Source organism: Ovis canadensis, chromosome 1 (genome assembly GCF_042477335.2).
Source record: "Ovis canadensis isolate MfBH-ARS-UI-01 breed Bighorn chromosome 1, ARS-UI_OviCan_v2, whole genome shotgun sequence".
Lineage (NCBI taxonomy): Eukaryota > Metazoa > Chordata > Mammalia > Artiodactyla > Bovidae > Ovis > Ovis canadensis.
Genome location: NC_091245.1, coordinates 89,561,326 through 89,581,473, shown reverse-complemented (window position 1 = coordinate 89,581,473; position 20,148 = coordinate 89,561,326). Strand labels below are relative to the sequence as shown.

The 20,148-nt window shown below is 47.8% G+C and overlaps 1 protein-coding gene across 4 annotated transcripts in view; it reads left to right on the top strand.

Annotated features, from left to right (window-relative positions):
• The window catches only part of ADORA3 (adenosine A3 receptor), a 33,052-nt gene that overhangs the window by 1,379 nt on the left and 11,525 nt on the right, over nucleotides 1–20,148 (top strand). For 2 of the 4 annotated variants that reach the window (XM_069599928.1, XM_069599919.1), the window contains exon 1: nucleotides 13,153–13,861. The exons of 1 other annotated variant lie outside the window; for it this stretch is intronic. In XM_069599928.1, the coding sequence (XP_069456029.1) occupies nucleotides 13,512–13,861 (350 nt within the window). In that variant the 5' untranslated portion in view covers nucleotides 13,153–13,511. Of the gene's footprint in view, nucleotides 1–12,526; nucleotides 13,862–15,740; nucleotides 16,829–20,148 lie in introns of those variants that run through there. One more of the 4 variants, XM_069599936.1, reaches the window with a different exon arrangement.

The window sequence follows — 20,148 nt, the reverse complement described above, 5'->3', positions numbered from 1 at the left end:
TCTGTCTCTCGTCCGCAGAGACTGGCAACATTCAGCTCTCAAGTTGGCAGTGGGACTGAAGGAGTGGCCCAGGGCAGGTGGTACAGGGGCTCGTGCATCTCCCTCCCCCGCCCCTCCTCTGCTTCTCCAAGTCCCACCCCAGCCAGTGGCTGCCCTCGCCTCCCTGCAGATGTTTTCAGTTCATAGATTGCATGGAGTTCACGTTGGTCATTTGCTCCATTTGCTCAGAAACAACAGCCACCATTATTGGCAGGAAAGGGAGAGGGTGCCAACTCTCAAATCACACAAAAAGCCCTAGTCATGGGCACTAGGCACGGGATGGGAGGAGGGGGAGGGGGGAGCACGGGCTGGGCCATCTTGCAGTGACCTAGAGTTCTGCTGCCCCAGCTGAAGTCATGGTCATTAAAGCAAGGTCTAGCCTTCCCTTGGGAATGGCCAGAGCAAACTGACTCATCTTGGAGGGACAGAGACAGAATAAGATGTTATCTTGGAAGACTGGAGTGATTGGAACTGGCTCCACAGCCTGGCTCTGAGCCTAAACCCGTGACCTAAAAGAAATTTATTTCTTTGTTCCTTTGAAATTAAGAAAAATTCCAGGGGTAGTGACAGATTGGATGATGTTTGGGGTTTAGGGTCAAGAACAAATATGAATAAATGTAATTCAAGTTAAATGATGGACCTCATGTGCCCCCTGTGCTTGCTGTGCAGCTGTTTAGACAGAAGTTGGCTGTGACATTCAGCAACCCTCGCAGCCTGCGTAGGAGGGGCCCTTCATAGTGGGCAACAGCGTCAAGTGATGTGCATGGTCCTCCAGAATGAATGACGCATGAGAAATGGAAACTGTGATGTGTGCCTGGGGTAATCTGAGACTGGCACTGGGAGAGCACCACCTGTGGCAAGTGGGGGGCCTGAGTGGCTCTTAGGGGCTAGTGACCAGCAGGCTGCATGTCTGGAGCTGAGCACTTTTAGATCTGAGGCACTCCGAAGAGTCATGGGTGGGACTGTTGTGAGCCCAGCAAGGGCCCTTGCTTCTGCTTCCCGGGGTGGGTGGGCACCATTCCCAGTGGTGACATACCACGTGGAACAGGGTAAGCAAGTTTCCCCGGGCAAGCACGGAGAAGGGAGAAAAAGGGCACTGCCTCCTGTGAATCTCCCTTGGGAACTTCCTGTTTCAGAAGCCAGGAGCACCGACGGGGGAGCTGGGTGGGAGTAGAGCTGCTCCCGTGAGACTGGGAGAGTCAGCCCTGGAGAGACCAGAGTCTGGGGAGCATGTGCTCAGTGGTTGCCAGCAGGCCTGCATCTCACAGTTTGGGGAGGGTGGTAGGTGTGGAATGATTTTCCTTCTCTTCAGTATTCATCAAGCACCTCTTAAGGGGAGCACCTGGCTGGGTGCTGGAGTAGTTGCTGGAGGCAACACAGACCCTCCCCAGTAGTGCTCATACACTGGCATAGGGGGTGGTGAGCTAGGCTGTGGGCCCAGTTCTGTACCAGCTGCCATGCCCACATTGCTTCCCTCTGCCCTTGTTCAGGTTATCAAGGAGGAAAGGCAGACTCAGAATGAACAATTTGTCCACCATCATCCATTTAGAAACAGAGTTCAAAAAAGACAGATGGGTGTGTTTCACAGCACAGGGGTGGACCCGCCAGTGATTTCTCTCCGGGAGCAGAGTGGGGACAGGCCTGGCACCGGGATGAAGAGGCACAGGTGTTCGGTGCCGTCAAGCGTCTCTGCATAACTGAGCATCCATTAAGCACATCTGGGGTGCTCTAGGCGTGACTCATTAGCACCCACTGTGGCACCCACTGCATGGGCTGATAGGCAGAGTGGTCAAGGATAAAGTGCAGCCACGAAAGAAGAAAAAAAAAATCAGACACAGGCTTGATTGGAAGGTCGCAGGCTGTTTGGAGATTCAGAGAGATGGGGACCAGAGTGACAAAAGAGCCAGTGAAGCAGAACACCGAGAGAGCCCTTCCAGTGAGAGACTGAGAGAATCAGCCCTAGGAAAACACGGGGCCTGGGGATGCAACATCCTTATGGATGCCCAGCCATGTGGATTCTGAACATTTCTTCTAGTCGAGAACCTGGAGTGCTTTTTCCAGGTTCGATTGAACATCAGACTGTGGGCATCAGACTCCTCTGGTGCTTCCTCCCACCCCAAGTCCTCACATCCTGGAAACCTCACACCAAACACAATGATCCAGGGTTTCATGAGCCCCTTACATCATGTGTCACAGTAAGTGGGCCAGTCAGGGCCAGAGGTGGTTCTGGGTCCTGCAGGTAGAGCAGTGACCTGACGAGCGAAGAAACGAATAAACTCTGATGAAGAATTCTGGCTGTGAAAGGAGTAATACAGGAAACATGTTAGAGAGTGCATGTGTGAGACAGAGAGTGTGTGTGTGTGTAATACAGGAAGCATGTTAGTGCATGTGTGAGAGAGAGAGTGTGTGTGTGTGATACAGGAAACATGTTAGTGCATGTGTGAGAGAGAGAGAGTGTGTGTGTGATACAGGAAACATGTTAGTGCATGTGAGAGAGAGAGAGTGTGTGTGTGTGTAATACAGGAGACATGTTAGTGCATGTGTGAGAGAGAGTGTATTTTGTGTGTGTGTATAATATAGGAAACATGTTAGTGCATGTGTGAGAGAGAGAGAGTGTGTGTGTGTGTATGTGTAATACAGGAAACATGTTAGTGCATGTGAGAGAGAGAGAGTGTGTGTGTGTTTGTGTGTGTAATACAGGAAACATATAAGACAGTGCATGTGTGTGAGACAGTGTGTGTGTTTGTGTGTGTGTGTAATACAGGAAACATGTTAGAGAGTGCATGTGTGAGAGAGAGAGAGAGTGTGTGTGTGTGTAATACAGGAGACATGTTAGTGCATGTGTGAGAGAGAGTGTATTTTGTGTGTGTGTATAATATAGGAAACATGTTAGTGCATGTGTGAGAGAGAGAGAGTGTGTGTGTGTGTATGTGTAATACAGGAAACATGTTAGTGCATGTGAGAGAGAGAGAGAGTGTGTGTGTTTGTGTGTGTGTGTAATACAGGAAACATGTTAGAGAGTGCATGTGAGAGAGAGAGAGAGAGAGTGTGTGTGTGTGTGTGTGTGTGTAATACGGGAAACATATAAGACAGTGCATGTGTGTGAGACAGTGTGTGTGTTTGTGTGTGTGTAATACAGGAAACATGTTAGAGAGTGCATGTGTGAGAGAGAGAGAGAGTGTGTGTGTGTGTGTAATACAGGAAACATGTTAGTGCATGTGAGAGAGAGAGAGAGTGTGTGTGTGTATGTGTAATACAGGAAACATGTTAGAGAGTGCATGTGTGAGAGAGAGAGAGAGTGTGTGTGTTTGTGTGTGTGTGTAATACAGGAAACATGTTAGTGCATGTGTGAGAGAGAGAGAGAGTGTGTGTGTGTGTATGTGTAATACAGGAAACATGTTAGAGAGTGCATGTGTGAGAGAGAGAGAGAGTATGTGTGTTTGTGTGTGTGTGTAATACAGGAAACATGTTAGTGCATGTGTGAGAGAGAGAGAGTGTGTGTGTGTGTGTGTGTGTGTGTAATACGGGAAACATAAGACAGTGCATGTGTGTGAGACAGTGTGTGTGTGTGTGTGTGTGTTTGTAGAGGGCACCATTTTAGACATATCACAGAGATGAGAGAATGAAACAGACAGTTGTATGTTTAAATGCTGAATCCACAAACTCTAATCTAAATATCAGACAGTTTGTCTGAGGGTCCCTTTGCCCAGACTCAAACTTTGACCAGAGAAATGCTGTTGTCTATCTGTATTGGCGTGCAATTGAAGTTAGATGCAAAATGCTATTTTTGTTGAGGAAGCGGTCTCCTAGGTCCGTTCTGATGCCTCACTGGCTGTAGAGAGGTATGGTCAGCACTCTTGCAATGTAAGGAGCAGAAAGACCTGAGAATAATAACATCACATATTCAGTGAGAATTTATTGTGGGTTTCCTATGTCCCAGGTACTGTTTCAGGCCCTTGGTACTTTTGCGATAAGGGGATTGGGAGGGAGACAAAAACATGAATAGACATAATTTCTTATGGAGTGCGCTTAAGGAGTTTACTATCTATGGGGGCTTACCAGCTAGTGAGAGGAGCAGTCATGTAAATAAATAACTACAGAGTGGTGTAACAAGTGTTCCAGCGGAGGAATGTGTGAGCTGACGTGGGAGGATACAAGAGGAAGCTATTGACTCAGCCCGGTAGTAACTTCAATCCTTTGTGGAAGCAAGTGGGGTTACATAAATAAAAACAAGTTCTACCTGGGGAATCATCATATTATGCTCTATAAGCATCATTCCCGAGGGAGCATTTACTAGATCCTGCTAGATACTGAGGTTTCAAGCATTGTATTGAAAGCTTTTCCCAAAGTGCTCACTTAATCCCAGAGGGCATTTCTAGTCTCAATAGTTTTTTTTTTTTCTCTTTTGTCCAAACTGGTCATGTAAAATATGATTATGGCCCACTTTTCAAATAAAATCCTTACCCCAAAATCATGGGGGGCGGGGTGGAATGACAAGAATCTTATGTAACAGTGTGAGATAATCGAGCTTCAGGCCTGCCTTTGAAATAAACACTAACAGCCCTTGTAATGTTGTTGTTCAGTTGCTACGTCATGAACCCACCCTTTTGAGACCCCATGGACTGTAGCCTGCCAGGCTCCTCTGTCCATGGGATTTCCCAGGCAAGAATACTGGAGTGGGTTGCCATTTTCTTCTCCTAGGCATCCTCCTGACCCAAGGACCAAACCTGCGTCTCCTGCACTGCAGGCAGATTCTTTACCGCTGAGCCACCAGGGAGGCCCCTCCTTGTAATAATAGTTCTGTGAAATTATCATTTATACCTTGCCTACTTATAAAACGAAGAAGGCAATGGCACCCCACTCCAGTACTCTTGCCTGGAAAATCCCATGGACGGAGGAGCCTGGTGGGCAGCAGTCCATGTGGTCACTAAGAGTCGGACACGACTGAGCGACTTCACTTTCACTTTCATGCACTGGAGAAGGAAATGGTAACCCACTCCAGTGTTCTTGCCTGGAGAATCCCAGGGACGGGGGAGCCTGGTGGGCTGCCATCTATGGGGTTGCACAGAGTCAGACACAACTGAAGCGACTTAGCAGCAGCAGTAGCAGCTACTTATAAAAAGACTGGGAACCGTTGATAGTAAAAGGAGGGGCACGAAGAGTTCCAGTACACCAGGTGCCAAGGGCTGATATGGGGCACATAGATGCCGTGGGAGACGTAAGCAGAGAGTGATTATTGAGACAGGACCCCAGTGCTGAGCTGCTTGGCTGCCCACGGAAAACCGAATTATGCAAAACTCTCCCACTAGGCAGTTCAACAAAGCAGGCTAGTTTATTAAGGAAAGCAGCCTTTTTTTTTTTTTTCCCTAGCACTAAACTGCTTGGAGAAATGTATCCTCAGAAACTTTCTGCAGGGAACATAGCAGTAGATAGTATCTTGGGTCGTGATGAAATGCAAGACATACTTCCACTGACAGATTTCTATATTTACCTTTAATAAAAAGCAGAGAGGATAAGATTGTCTGCGAATACGTTTCAGCAGGGAACTAAAGTGATATGGTTCTAGGACAGCTTTGTCTAATGTGCTCCCTGCAGGAGCAGCACGTAGAGTGTGGAGGGAGAGGGGCCTGGCTTCCCTCCACCACTGGCCCAGGATCACCTCCTGCTGAGCTGAGCTTTGGCGGGAGATGGAGCGCAGACAGTTGACCCAGTGACACACTGCCCCCAGCAGCTGGCCTGACCTATGAAGCAAGTCTTATCCATTAGGACACTGAAGAATGTCTGCCCAAAATGACAACTGGGGTTTTGGCGTAATTGATGGGTACTGTCCTCATGTGGTTCACTGGGGCAAGCCAGGGCACTGAAGCCAAGATAGACTTGGGTTTGGGCCCAGTTCTGTCATTTACTGGCTGTGTTGCCCAGAGCAAGTCATTCAGTGGCCACCATGCCTTAGTTTCCTCATCTGTGAAATGGGTCTAATAAGTCACTTATGTGGTCACTGTATAATGATGTGTGTATAATCCATGGCAGGGTGCCTGGCACAGGTTGGTTGGCACCATCTCATGCAGCTCTCATGAGCATAAATATGAGAGGCCTTGTGGAGTAGGAGGGGGAGACACATATGTCATCAACACGGGGGAGCTCTCACCCAGTTACTGCAGGAGCGGCATCACATTTGTTAGGCAGAAGGTAAAAAGAAGGGACCAGGGCATGGCCTTGCTGGAAACATTTAGGATCTACAGTTGCTCTATCTGGAGTTCGTTCTACACCTTCTGGTGTTTGGGGCCTGGGGGTCGGCAGCAGGCTGTGCAGCTGTGATAAAGAGGAGGCTGGGTTATGAAGAGACCCAAGGTGTTCTGAGAAATGGGCTCCAAAAGACAGGATACTCTTCAACAAAGGTCAAGTAAATGGACCAATGGGCCCTGTGCCCATAGAAGGGACAGGATAGGTGAGAGATCGGCAGGCAGCGAGGGGGGGTCTGGTGACACAAATATAAGGAGGGAAACACCCTGGTGGGACCTCCCCTGGGGACTTCTGTCCCCCTCTGAGTGAGATGGCTCCATTCTCACACTGCCTCTGACCAGATGGACAACCTCGAGTAGATTCCTCCGTCTCTCTGCCTCAGGTTCTTCTGCTGGGAGGTGAGACGAATGATACCTGCCCGGTGAGATTGTTACATTAATTTAGTCAGGTGGGACACGTGAGGTGCTTTGCACACTATGAAAAACAACAAATATTGCTTTTATTGGAACACACACAGGTTTGAAAGGAGACCCTGCTTCTTAGTCTCCTTGAGTCAAGAGAATGAAATTTGGTACTGCCCAGGAATATTCTTTGAGATTGGATTGAATGCAGGCAGATGGCAAATGAATGTCAACTCAAGTTGATTTAAGAGTGTATAATATATATATACACATATACACATATATATATATATTCTCTCAGGTAGGTAGATATAGACACACACACACACACACACACGCACACACCCCATGGGAAACTTTGCTTATATTTTTACAACTTACTTTTAAGCAATTAAAACTATTCTAGATGAGAATAAACATTTTTAATAAAAAAAGTTATGATAGTCTTTTCAAAGTCAATTTAAAGTCTCCTTCAGAGTCTGATAAAGGATGATAACTTTCATGAGTTGTTCAATAATATATTAGCAAACTTTTTTCAGAATTTCATTTAAAATAATTCAAAAGCTTAGTTGTCTAATTTCAACATTTATGTAATTAACTCATTGTATCAATTGACTGCCTGCTCATTGTATCAATTGACTGCCTGCTCTATGTCCAACTTTCTGTTTAGATCTTGGATAATAGCTTAATCAAAGAACAGGCTATTTAACTCATTGATTTTATACTCAATGACAGACATATTAATAACAGGAATTCACACATTTCTGTGATCTATTAATAAAAATGTATATTCTGTCTAAAATGAAAGAATGTAAACAGACGGCAATCTCTCCATGTCTCCCTTTAAAAATAAATTATATGTTTATTTCTGGCTGTGCTGGGTCTTCACTGCTGCTTGGGCATTTCTCTGTTGTGGCGAGCCGGGGCTGTTCTTTAGTTGCAGTGAGTGAGCTTCTCGTTGCAGTGCCTTCTCTTGTTGCAGACCACAAACTCCAGAACACAGGTTTGCGGGCTTATTCAGGCATGAGGGATTTTCCTGGACCAGGGATCAAACCCATGTGCCCTGCATTGGCATGGCAGATTTTCAACCACTGGACTCCAGGGAAGTCTTCTCCGTGTCGCCCTTGCCCTTAGTCTTCTCTTTCCTTTTCTGAACAATCTGAGGGGGCTGACTAGACATTGTGGAGGTGGAACCCCCAAGTTCTTGCTTTACTTTCTTGCTCAGCCAGCATCCTGAGTGGCAGTGGAAATGTGCTGCCATCTGCTGGTCATTGCTGCACATAGCGTCCCAACGGGGACACAAGAATAAAAAGCCTCTCTCCACTGAGACTCCTGCAGTTGGAACACCTCCTCATTTCCTAAGTGCCTAGAACCTGGAACAAACAGTTAGCTGAACCCTTCTCGGATTCTCCACGAGAGCCCAGAGAACTTCTGACACACTCAGTAGGGGTGGGTGGGGCGTAGGCGCCAGGAACAGCTCTCCTCGGCTGGGCAGGATTTCCTGTTGCTCAGAGTGAAGGAACCTTGACCTCTCTCCTCCCCTCTCACACTGGCTGTGTGTGAGTCTCCTGAACTCAGACTCCAGGGAGTCCCTGGCTCCTTGGTCATAACTGAAGCCCTAGTAGGAAGCACCCAGGGGACAGTGGCTTCAAATAAGCCCAGTCTCCACCTTCTGGCTTAACTGAGAGGCAGAGAAGCGAGGGGGGCCTGGGAGAGGGGGGTAGTAAGAGCTGGCCACCATCCTGGGGTGACTGAGCACTCGTTCTTTCTCAGCCTCTGGTGCTGGCTTGCAAGCATCAAGCTCCGTAAAAATACAGGGCTTTGGGGAAGTGGCAATGGGGCCAAGAGGAAGTGAGCAAGATAGTTTTGTGCAGCTCCGCAGGCAGCAGTGAAGTCTGAGAGCAGGCCCCTGGCAGAAGCTGCCACCTTCTGCCGCCTGGCATCCTGTCTCAGCGCCACCTGTACTAGCCCTGCAGCTCCAGAGCGCTGTCTCTGGTTGCCTCCTAACACTGCACCTTGTGGTTACTGCAGGCTGGCTGCTGGGGTTTCTCAGGCTTTTCTGAGAAGCTGCAGAGGATCCGACGAATCATCTCTGGCCAGGCTCTTAGGATTTTAAGCAGAACTCCGGCATCGTGGCTGACCTAAGTCCAGCTGCGTCAGCCCAAGGTGGCGCCGGGGCGGGCTTCGGGACACACGAGGCCTCTCCTAGAAGTCTGCTGCTTTTTCCTCCATTCAGGCTCATGGTTCCTCCCAAAGTCTTCCCTCCTCCAGAGTTTTCAGGTTTCTTTCAGTAGAACTGGAACAGACATGGGCCTTCTTTTAGATGGGAAAACAACCTGAGCCACGTTTCATTTATAATTTATCTTATTATTAAATTTGTTGCGTATGGCACCTTGGTCCAACAGAAGGTTTTCTTCCTGGCACAGAGCTCCCCTGGGAACCCAGGCTGCTCTAGCGGTCTCTGCTTCCTCCATCTCTTTCTCACCCAGATCTGGTGCTCAGCCTGTTATTCTTGCACTGTGTTTTGGTGGTTTTGTCACCACTTTTTTTCCCAGACATGAGTGTAGAACCTCCAGTTGACAATATGGCAATAGTAAATCCAGGGACAGTTTATACTTGTGAAAGCTTGTTCACTTGCTTGTTGATTTACTGAAGCCAGGAGCCTGGGTTTGAATGCCAGCTCTGCCACTTTCTAGCTCAGCAACCTGGGGCAAATTACTTCACACTTCTGAGCCTCAACAGTAATGATAGCATACATTTCATCAGATAACATTGCAAGAGATTAGGTGTATAAAAACATCAACACAGCAGCTGTAGAATGGAAAGAGCTTCACAGGTCCTAGCTGGCTTCCTGGTACTCTACACCTGGTGCTGAGTTTATTATGCCCCTGGTTCACTGAGGTGCTTTCCCATCCATTTGTTTGTCAGGATCCTGAGCACCTAGTAGTTGCCAGGCGCTGCGCTAGGTGGTTGAAAGAAATGAAAAGGGGAGATTCCTGCCCTCCAAGAGCTCACAGGGATTGTATAGCCCCAGCCATGAGAGGAGGGGTGGTGTCTGCAAAGTTTTCTTCAAAGTTCTGTTTGAGAAGAGGCTGGAAGGAGAAGGGCTTGTTTTCTGGGTTGTTGCAAGGGAGAAGGGAGACAGAAAGGAGCAGGGCGCATGGGGCAGAGGAAGTGAAAGAGCACTCCCCGAGCCCCCAAGGCACTTAGGTTTCCCCGGGAACCTGGCAACAGGAGGCTGAAGGGGCTGGGAGAGCCCAGAGCAGAGTCTGGACGCCATTACGAGGAGTCCGCACTTGATCCCGCGGGCAACACGGAGGCTGTGGAGGGACCTGAATCTGGGCCTGGGCTAGGCAGCTCAGTGGGGATGATGCCGGTTCCCTAAGAATGGCTGTGAGCAGGGTGGGGAATGGGGGAAGGTGTCCATCCCTCCTGGTTTCTCTGTCCTCTCCCTGGCTGCTCTTTAATATTTAATCTAGACTGAAAAGGACACTCAGTGCCCCCTCCTAGGCCAAAATGCTAAGTCACTGTGAAAGCGCTTCCCCACCACCCCTCAGCTCAGCCCCCCTGAGCAGAGATGAGCTCTATCTACTCAGAAAATACAAAGGAAGGGCTTCTGTTATTCACAGAGAGGGAATTCCCCAGGTCTGTGCAGAGGGTTCAAGGAACAGTTCCTAGGGGGTGAGGTGGCTGAGTTGGCGGCCCCAAGTTTGTCCCCTGCCTCTCCTTTTTCCTGGGGGTTATTCTCCTATAGGCCACCCTGTCCCCACCACACTGCCCTTGCAACTGGTCGCTGGGCAAACTCTCCTGTCCTTGGTTTCTCAAACCCAGAAGGACTCACCCAGGCCTTAAAGGAGAGGAAATGGGCTGGAACCTGAAAACACACACCAGTCCGGGTTTCTAGCTGTCACATCCATCCCTCAGGGCTCGGCCCACTTCTCTTGTGATGGATTCATGGTTCAGGGACTTCCCCTAGCCTCTACCACCTTTCCCTACCGCAGCTTCTGTCCCACAACCATACAAGGGCCACAACCTTTTTCTTTCCAAATGCAGAAGCTGGCCACTCTCTGACCAGTCACAACACGGAGCAGAGGTCTGTGCTCTGCTCTGCCGTGAGCCAACTCCCTCTGTCCTTGGCCACCCCAGGTAAACCCAGGGGTTGCCAAGCCCTCCAGGAAAAGTGCTCCTTAGCTATCCCATCCCCACAACCAGTTAGCGTCTCATCCCTTCCCCAGAGGGTCTTTCTCTTATATAAGGTTATTTGGTGCTACTGGGCGGCCAAGTGCCAAGAGCCGGGGTATCTTTTATTGTGGTGAGTTACCAAGATGTAGCAGTCTTCCCACGTGGCGCAGTGGTAAAGAATCCACCTGCTAAGGCAGGAGACACAGGAGACGCGGGTTCAGTCCCTAGAGAAGGAAAAGGCAACCCACTCCGGTATTCTTGCCTGGTGGGCAAACAGTCGGACACCACTGAGTGACTAAACAACAACAAACCAAGATGCAACAACTGCTTTATAGTGGGCTTGCAGAAAGGCTTGTTTTGGGAGCATGCAGCCTCCTAGGATTCGCTCTCTATGGCTTGCTTCTCCTGAGCAGAGATAAGGAGAGCAGCTGCAGGAGAGACCTTCACCATGCAGGAGGTTAGGGCTTCCCTGATGGCTCAGTTGGTAAAGAATCCTCCTGCAAGGCAGGAGACCCCAGTTCGATTCCTGGGTCGGGAAGATCCACTGGAGAAGGGATAGGCTACCCTTATCCCTGCAGTATCCTTGGGCTTCCCTGGTGGCTCAGGTGGTAAAGATTCTGCCTGCAATTCGGGAGACCTGGGTTCAATCCCCAGGATGGGAAGATCTCCTGGAGAAGGGAAAGGCTACCTATCCCAGTATTGTGGCCTGGAGAACTCCTTGGACTGTATAGTCCATGGGGTGGCAAAGAATTGGACACGACCGAGTGGCTTACTTACTTACTTATGTTGGAGGTTGGTGACACCGTTCGCATTCCCAAAGTGCAGGGGTGCAGGCACAGATAATGCTGGAAAATGCTGGGGAGACAGAAATGCAGTTGAAGAGGGCTGCCCCTTATTACCTGGGGTGTCTGCTCAGGGATATGTGGCAAGTCTAGCAGGAATGAGCAAAGCATGCCAGACCGACTTGGGATGCAGCTGGGGTAGGCTATCGATGGATGATGCAGAAGCAGAACAACTTAAGAAGACCCTGGCAGGCCCCCATGCTGAGGCATCTCACCCATGCCCCAGTGAGAGGTGTTTGTTAGTAGATACCAGAACAGTACTCCTGTGATGATCGAATCTGATTTGTGGCTCTCCATAGATTGGTGCTTAGAGGCAAATGCTATAAATCCTTCAATCCACAGTGTGGACTTAGGTTCAACTGTTCCTTTTGCTGGCTCTCCAAATAACCCTTTTGGGCAGCATGGAGAAATCCCTGAACCAGTAAGTGTTAGTTGCTCAGTCGTGTCTGACTCTTTGTGACCCCATGTACTGGAGCCGGCCAGGCTCCTCTGTGCGTGGAATTCTCAAGGCAAGAATACTGGAGTGGGTTGCTATTTCTTTCTCCAGGGGACCTTCCCAACCCAGGGATCAAACCCAGGTCTCCCACATTGCAGGAAGATTTTTTACAGTTTGAGCCATCAGGGTGGACTCCAAATCACAATTTCATTTCAAGTGTCTGATTCCCAGGAGTTGAAACCAGGTGAGCAACTTCAGCTTTAGCGTTTGGTGTATCAGCCCAGATGCCTAAGACAGTGCACAACATAAGTACAGAGAATTCGTAGCTATTTTTGCAGGGTGGGGGCAGCGCTTGGGGCAGAAGGTCTGCCATGTGATTATGTGCACGTGGTGCTCTTTCCCTCTTTTCTGTGTTGCTGGTCATCCCTGTTGTCCCTCAAATAGATCTGATACAGGCTGGTTGCTAGAGTGAGTGAGCCCACAGTGTGGGCTGAGAAGGGGAGCTGAGGGTCAGCAGGTGTGATGCTTACGGGGCTTATGGGAGGTGCTGAAGTTTTGGTCCTCTGCACAGGGAATCTTAGTTTGTCCCTTTGGCAAAAGATCTCCAGTACAAAGGCTTGCCATGTATTGCCACGTTCAGCCATGCCCAACAGGGTCAACTTATGTGACTGAATTCTCCGTATTAACTGTTATACGCTGTCTTAGTCATCTGGGTTGATATACCAAATACTAGAGTCTAAGGGACTTAGAAACAAGAGAAATTTATTTCTTACAGCTCTGGAGGGCCCTTAAGTCCTAGGTCAGCATGGCGGTAGAACCTGTGTCTGATGAGAGCCTTCTTCCTGGTATATAGTCGGTGCTCCCAGTTCCTCCCCCACCCAGTGTGATATTCTTATCTAGTCCCTGAGTAAATAAATGCTGAGGCTTCTCCATGCTGTGAACATCCCTCCACCCCTTCTTTCTGTCTTCTTGCTGAGTGTTCCTAGCTCTGTGCTTCCTCTTGGCCCATCTCACTTCCCGAAACATCACTAAAGAGCGTTGCTTATCTTGATGGAGCTTGGGTAGCCCTCCAGGGGCAGGGGAACTAAGAGCAGCTGCACTTTCACATTCCGTCACAGAGAACTGTCCTCCCCAGACTTCTGCAAGCTTGGAGATGTGTGGCCTGTGTCAGGGCTGGAAATGATGGCCCTGTGATGGAATCTCTCTAAGGAGACAGGGTGCCACCAGAGAAGAGAAGGAATGGGTGAGTTGTGAGTTCTGGATGGTGGCTGGACCTCTGGCAGGATGTGTGGCAAGAGCTAGGTGGACTGGCCCACACGGATCTTGCTGGCACACTACTCACCTGGGAAGCTCCTCCTGGAAAACGAGATGCCTGTCAACAGCACTGCTGTGTCCTGGACCAGTGTTACCTACATCACTGTGGAGATTCTCATCGGGCTCTGCGCCATAGTGGGCAACGTGCTGGTCATCTGGGTGGTCAAGCTGAACCCCAGCCTGCAGACCACCACCTTCTATTTCATTGTCTCCCTAGCCCTGGCTGACATTGCTGTCGGGGTGCTGGTTATGCCTCTGGCCATTGTCATCAGCCTGGGTGTCACAATCCACTTTTATAGCTGCCTTTTCATGACCTGCTTGATGCTGATATTCACCCACGCATCCATCATGTCCTTGCTAGCCATTGCTGTGGACCGATACCTGCGGGTCAAGCTCACAGTCAGGTAACTTGCCTAAAGGGGAGTGGTGTTGGGTGGTGATAGAAGTGCCTGGGAAATGCAGCTACAAGTCCAGATCCAAGACTTTTTAAGTGGAAACAAATCCAAATTGGCCTCTGAGCTCGAAAGTGGTTCTTTTCACTATTTGATATGTGAAGGGTTTAACAATGATAAGCAGAGACTTGGGAACAAGGAATGAAGGAATCCTCCAATCCCCTCTACCCCACTGATACAGGAGTACCTGCTCCATATCCCCTGGGGCAGGGGCTAAAGATGATAAAAACTTGATCCATCTTTAATTAGTGAAAAATGCTCTTGATTGTTAGAAATGATAGAAACATGCTAGATGATAAGATAAGCTGAGAGAAAAAAAAAAGAGATAAACTGGTGGTTCTGTCTTTTACAAATGTAGGCTATTTTAAAGTTATTGTAATTTTGCTTCCTCTTCCATAATGCGAAGGGGACCAAAAAAGTTCTCCATTGCAGAAAATAGCAACAACTTTTCGTGTGCCCATGTGAACAGAACAAACTGCCAAATGAATAATTCCCCGGGTGTCCTGAATCACTGGTCTCTTGTTGCTCCTCTCTTCTCTTGGGGAAAGAGCATGGTGAAGGAGCTACCGATGACTTTGGATACAAACAAGCATTACTTCAAATCTCAGATCTTGAGGTCTGATCTTGGGCAAGTTATTTAACTTTCTGTGTCTTAGTTCTTCAGCATGGTGTTGCAATGCTCTGAACTCAGACTGTCCTCCATTCAATTTCAGCTCCACCACTTTTAGCTTCTACAAGTTGTTTGTCTGTTTCATTTTTTGCACCCATAGAATGGGGATCATGCTTGCACCTTCCTGGTAAGGTCAAGTGAGTTAGCACATGTAAAGCTCTTAGAAAAATGTCAACAAAGAGTCTGTGCTCAGTAAATTGTAGCTGTCGCTACTCTGATTTTCACCATTACCAACAATGAAATGGAGATTGTCATAAAAATAGCCCCGGTTTGTCATGAGGTTTCATTGAGAGAAAGTCTACTGAGTACATAGCCAGTACTTAATAAAATCCACTTTCTCCTTGTAGTCTGTGTAGCATGTTATCAGGATGTACAGTTTAAGGAGAAATGGTGACTTCTGATTGGGTGAGTCTTTTAAGGTCCTGGAAGAACTTCAACACAACTTTTGCAGCTCCATAGACTCTAACTCAAACACCAAGTGTTTGAAAAGCATAGAGAAGCAGGGACAGACACAGATAGAGGGGAAGTGTGGGAGGGGCAGAGTCTAAATGATGGATGTCAGCATGATAGGCAAAAAAACTAGTGCAGAACGCAGCAGGCAAACATGCTTTGAGCAGATTATTTCTTCTCAGGTAGATGATCCTAGGAGACTTCAGTAACTCTTACCTCCCAGGAACTGAAGAATTCTGGAAATGGCGCTGTGAGAGGGGCATGCAAGCCCCAATTGCTGGGAACATGTTGTTGCTGTTCTTTAGTCATTAAGTTGTGTCTGACTCTTTTGCAACCCTATGGGTTGTAGCCCGCCAGGCTCCTCTGTCCATGGGATTCCCCAGGCAAGAATACTGGAGTGGGTTGCCATGTCCTTCTCCAGGGGATCTTCCTAACCCAGGGATCGAACCTGCATTTCCTACATGGCAGGTGAATTCTTTACCACTGAGCCAGTAGGGAAGCCCCTGGCAACATAGTCCTGATGTATTGTAGATTGTACTTCTTTAGAAAAGTGCCCAGAGAACTTTGCTGGATTCTTCTCTGCTCATCTTGTCCTCATATCCAGTAGAGTTTAGTTGAAATCAGCATAGAATCCCAACAGTCCAGCTCCATGCCCCTCCACCCATTAGCAATTTCTGCTGTGAACTCACTGACTCTCTTCCATGCAAACAGATACAGAAGAGTCACCACACAAAGAAGAATATGGTTGGCTCTGGGCCTTTGCTGGCTGGTGTCATTCCTGGTGGGATTGACCCCCATGTTTGGCTGGAACATGAAACTGAGCTCAGCAGATGAAAACCTCACCTCCCTACCCTGCCGATTCCGTTCGGTCATGAGGATGGATTACATGGTCTACTTCAGCTTCTTCCTGTGGATTCTCATTCCCCTGGTTGTCATGTGTGCCATCTACTTTGATATCTTCTACATCATCCGGAACCGACTCGGTCAGAACTTTTCTGGCTCCAAAGAGACAGGTGCATTCTATGGACGGGAGTTCAAGACAGCCAAGTCCCTGTTACTGGTTCTTTTCTTGTTTGCTTTGTGCTGGCTGCCTTTGTCCATCATCAACTGTATCCTCTACTTTGATGGGCAAGTGCCGCAGACTGTGCTGTACCTGGGGATCCTGCTCTCCCACGCTAACTCCATGATGAACCCCATCGTCTATGCTTACAAAATAAAGAAGTTCAAGGAAACCTATCTCTTGATCCTCAAAGCCTGTGTGATCTGCCAGCCCTCTAAGTCCATGGACCCAAGCACTGAGCAGACTTCTGAGTAGCTATCCATGAAAGATGGCTGTCCATCTCATTGACCTTCAGATTCGGCATCGACACTTGAGGGCCTTTCCACCTGGGTTGGGGCTCTCATGTCTTTGATTCCTTCTACTGATGTGGAAAGCATTTGGCTGGCTGCCTCTATGTCCTTCCCAATGTCCTCTTTCTCTAATTCATTTTTTCTCATGTCCTTCTTTGCTGGGTATCTGACTTGAGGACAATGCTCCATTGTCACTGCGACGTGTCTTCTCCTCGAACAGAAGTTATGGAATCTGAAGGATGCTTCATTGACTTACTGACAAAAAGGGACTGATCGGGCTTGACGTGATGGTGACTCAGTTCGGCTTCACTGTGGAACTAAGCAGAGAACCCTGCTCTCAGCAGTTGCCTGGAAGATGATGGAATGCAAGGACTGACTTGCGTTTAAGGGGGACTTAACTTTCTGGATTCAGCTGTAAATGTATTGAGTGAATAAAAGATAATAACTAACTTTTTTATAACTCTTTGCTGAGGGTCAGGGTCACTTGGGGCTAGAAGACCCAGCTGGCTGCTCCTGGCACTCAGCCTGCTTGCAATGTGATGCCATGTGACACCTTCTCCTATAAATACTGTGTAAATTCTGGGACCCTCACGCCTGGCCCCAGCACACTCTGCTCCTTTTTCCTGGGCTGATCAGAGTGCTTGTCAGCTTTCTGAACCATTCATCAAGGGTTAGAGAAGAAACAATTCTCTCTTAGACATGAGTTTTAAATTATTTCCTCTGGTATTTTATTTTAATAGGAATAATGGGAGAGGGGCAAAAAGAGACACCAGACAGCTATTAATATTTGTTGAGCATGTTCTATATACTTCCCTAGTGGTTTAGACAGTAAGGAGTCTGCTTGCAAAGCGGGAGACTCGGGTTCGACTCCTGGGTCAGGAAGATCCCCTGGAGAAGGAAATGGCAACCCACTCCAGTATTCTTGCCTGGAAAATCCCATGGACAGAGGAACCTGGTGGGCTACAGTCTAAGGGGTCACAAAAAGTCGGACACGACTAAGTCGAACACTTTCACTTGCTATGTACTGTTTTACATGTGTTCTCCCTTTTGGTCCTGATTGTCTTTAAGGTACCATCCTCACTACCATCTCTATTTTGCAGAAGAAAAAACTGAGGTACAGAGAGTTTAAGTAACTTGTCCACAATCACATAATTAATCAGTATGAGCACCAGGATTTCAAGGCAGCCCTGCTTTATGGGAGAACCCAACATTCTTGCTACCTATCCTTAGACATGCAGCGGGACTTGCAATTTCTACAAAGCCCAGACTCTTAGTTCACCTTATATACAATTATCAGAATCACGAGTACAAGCTATGGTTTGTATACTTGAAGACTGCTGTTTTTTTTTGTTTGTTTTTTTGTTTGTTTTCTTTTGCCTTAGTTGCTGTTTCCTGTTGGGACACCAGACAGGAATAGAATGCTAGTCATGTCCTTTGGGCATTGTGTGTGGCCCTGGAATTTGGAGGTGGCTCTCTGATTAGGCAGTCCAAATTTGCAGCTGTGGACTCTCAGTCCCAAGTCAATACAGTATGTATATTAACGTGATGAGAACAGCAAGCTGGGGATTTCAGTTAAACCACATCGGAGAGGATAAGTGTACCGAAAATGTGCTTCTTATTAATTCTCAACTAGTCCTGAGAGATTATCTTGACCCTAATCTTAGGCCAGAGCCTGATAACCATATTTATCTTGTTAACATTTCACTTCAGGGAAGTGTTCTTGTGTCTCCTTTTGTCAGCCCAGGCAGAATCAGCACTGTCTGGGATGTTTAAAGTTCTCTACTAATGCCAAACCCAGCTGGTCACCCCAGTCACCTACTTCCTGGTACCATTCCCACTCCTGTGTTAGAGGAAGAAGACTGGAACGCCCACCCCCATTCCTGAGGGTCCCTGGATATAGAAGGGGACTTTGTTCCCGACAAGCTCCCCATCAAACTTTTTGGGGGATCTTTTTTGTTTCAAAAAAGCAAGTCTCTGCCACCTTCAATTTTTTCTTAATGGTATCCCTTTGTTTGATTTCAGCCTTTTCCCCCTGAATTAATTGTTATGGTTTAGTGAAAATGCTCCTCCAGGATGAGACCTTGGGTTTACTCAGGGGCGATGAGTATTTCTGGCACACTGGTCTGCCAACAACTCACCTTTGCCCAATTTAAGACTTGAGGGACATGCTGGTTAGATCTCAGCCTCTAACCCAGTTGCTGTAGCAACATTTGACCTATGCCTTTTTTGGAAGACTTGATTTAAAGGAACTGTTTCTCTCAAAAGAAGGCAGCAGTCTGTCCTGAGTCATGTGGTATCATCAGAAAAGCTGCAGCTCCTAAGTTTCAGAAAAACTTTAATTTCCCTTTTTTCTCCTCCCTTCCTTCTCTCTCTTTTCCTCTCTGATATTCATTGCTTAGTAAACCCACTGAAGGCTTGTAGGAAGTCATATCTTGGGAGTCAGTGAGAATCTCTTGAGCTCAGGGGCTCTCCCAGCCCAGAAGAGGCCTTTCAGTAAAGTATCTTTGGGCGTGAACTCAAAAAAGATGAAGCAAGACTCACCGGTGAGGAGTTGGCCTAGAGGTAGTGAGAACCACCCTGGTTTCAGGTTTAAAAATTAGCGTCACAGGAGTTTCCCCACGTCTGTCTCCTGGCTCCTCCCTTCGGCTAAACAGTCTCAAAGGTGGCTGTTAGGCTTGCATTTTAAAGGGAAAGGTAAAGAGACCACTCAGACACGATCGAGGTTTGCCTCCTCCTTCTCCTCCACACAGATTCACTGGACCAAATGTAGATGTTGAGTAGCTCGCTTATTTACCTGATTTTTTTCTTTTTATGAACAGTAGAAATTAGTGAAGGCCAACAAAATGAGAACTAATGAAGGCTATTTATTCTGAGCTTTCTAGAGAGAAGAAGTCAGCCACGAAGATTTAGTCACTAGGCCATGTCTGACTCTTTGTGACCCCATGAGCAAGAATACTACAGTGGGTAGCTATTCCCTTTTCCAGGGGATCTTCCCAACCCAGGGATCGAACCCAGGTTCCCTGTATTGCAGGCAGATCCCTTAGCCTCTGAGCCACCAGGAAACCATTGTCCATTGCTCTCTGACAGAGTCTCAAAGGCAGGAGAAGAGTGGGATGGTTTCTAGGGGAAGAAAGAAGGCTTCAGGTGCACCCTGAGTGGAGACCATTGGTCTGCGGAGACTGCAGTGGGCTGACTAAAAGTGGGGCTTCCTGCGTGGTGAGTTAGGGTTGGTCTTTAGTTAGAAGCAGGACAAAACTTAGGAATGCTGTCATTTATTCACCTAGCCCTGGCCATGTGTGTCCAATTGTTACAGGGATTATTGTTTGGCTTTCTGGATTGTTACTAGAAATAATGGTCTGACTTCCGATCTGTCTGGTTTATATCAGGCTGGCTTCCTGGGCCAGTTACTATAGATAAGGGGCTGGTTTCCTGGGCTGGTTGCGGGCCAGACTTCTATTTTTATATATGGTTTGGCCATGGTCCACTTGTACCTTCTGTTTCTTAGAACTAAATGCACGTTTTCCACAGAAACTCTGCCCTTACTTACTATAATGGGTATGATGGGAATGAGAAAAGTCGGGTTGCGTCTTGCCCCGGCCACTCAGTGGGCATGGCATATGTAAAGGCTCTTTGTAATCTCTGAAGTGCTCTACAGTTTTGCAGTCTTGTTACTACTGAAGAAGCATAGTCAAGTGATGGACAGCAGTTTTTTCTTTCAGATTTAGCATTAGCTCATGGTGCTCATGGTGGCTATGGAGAAGGCAATGGC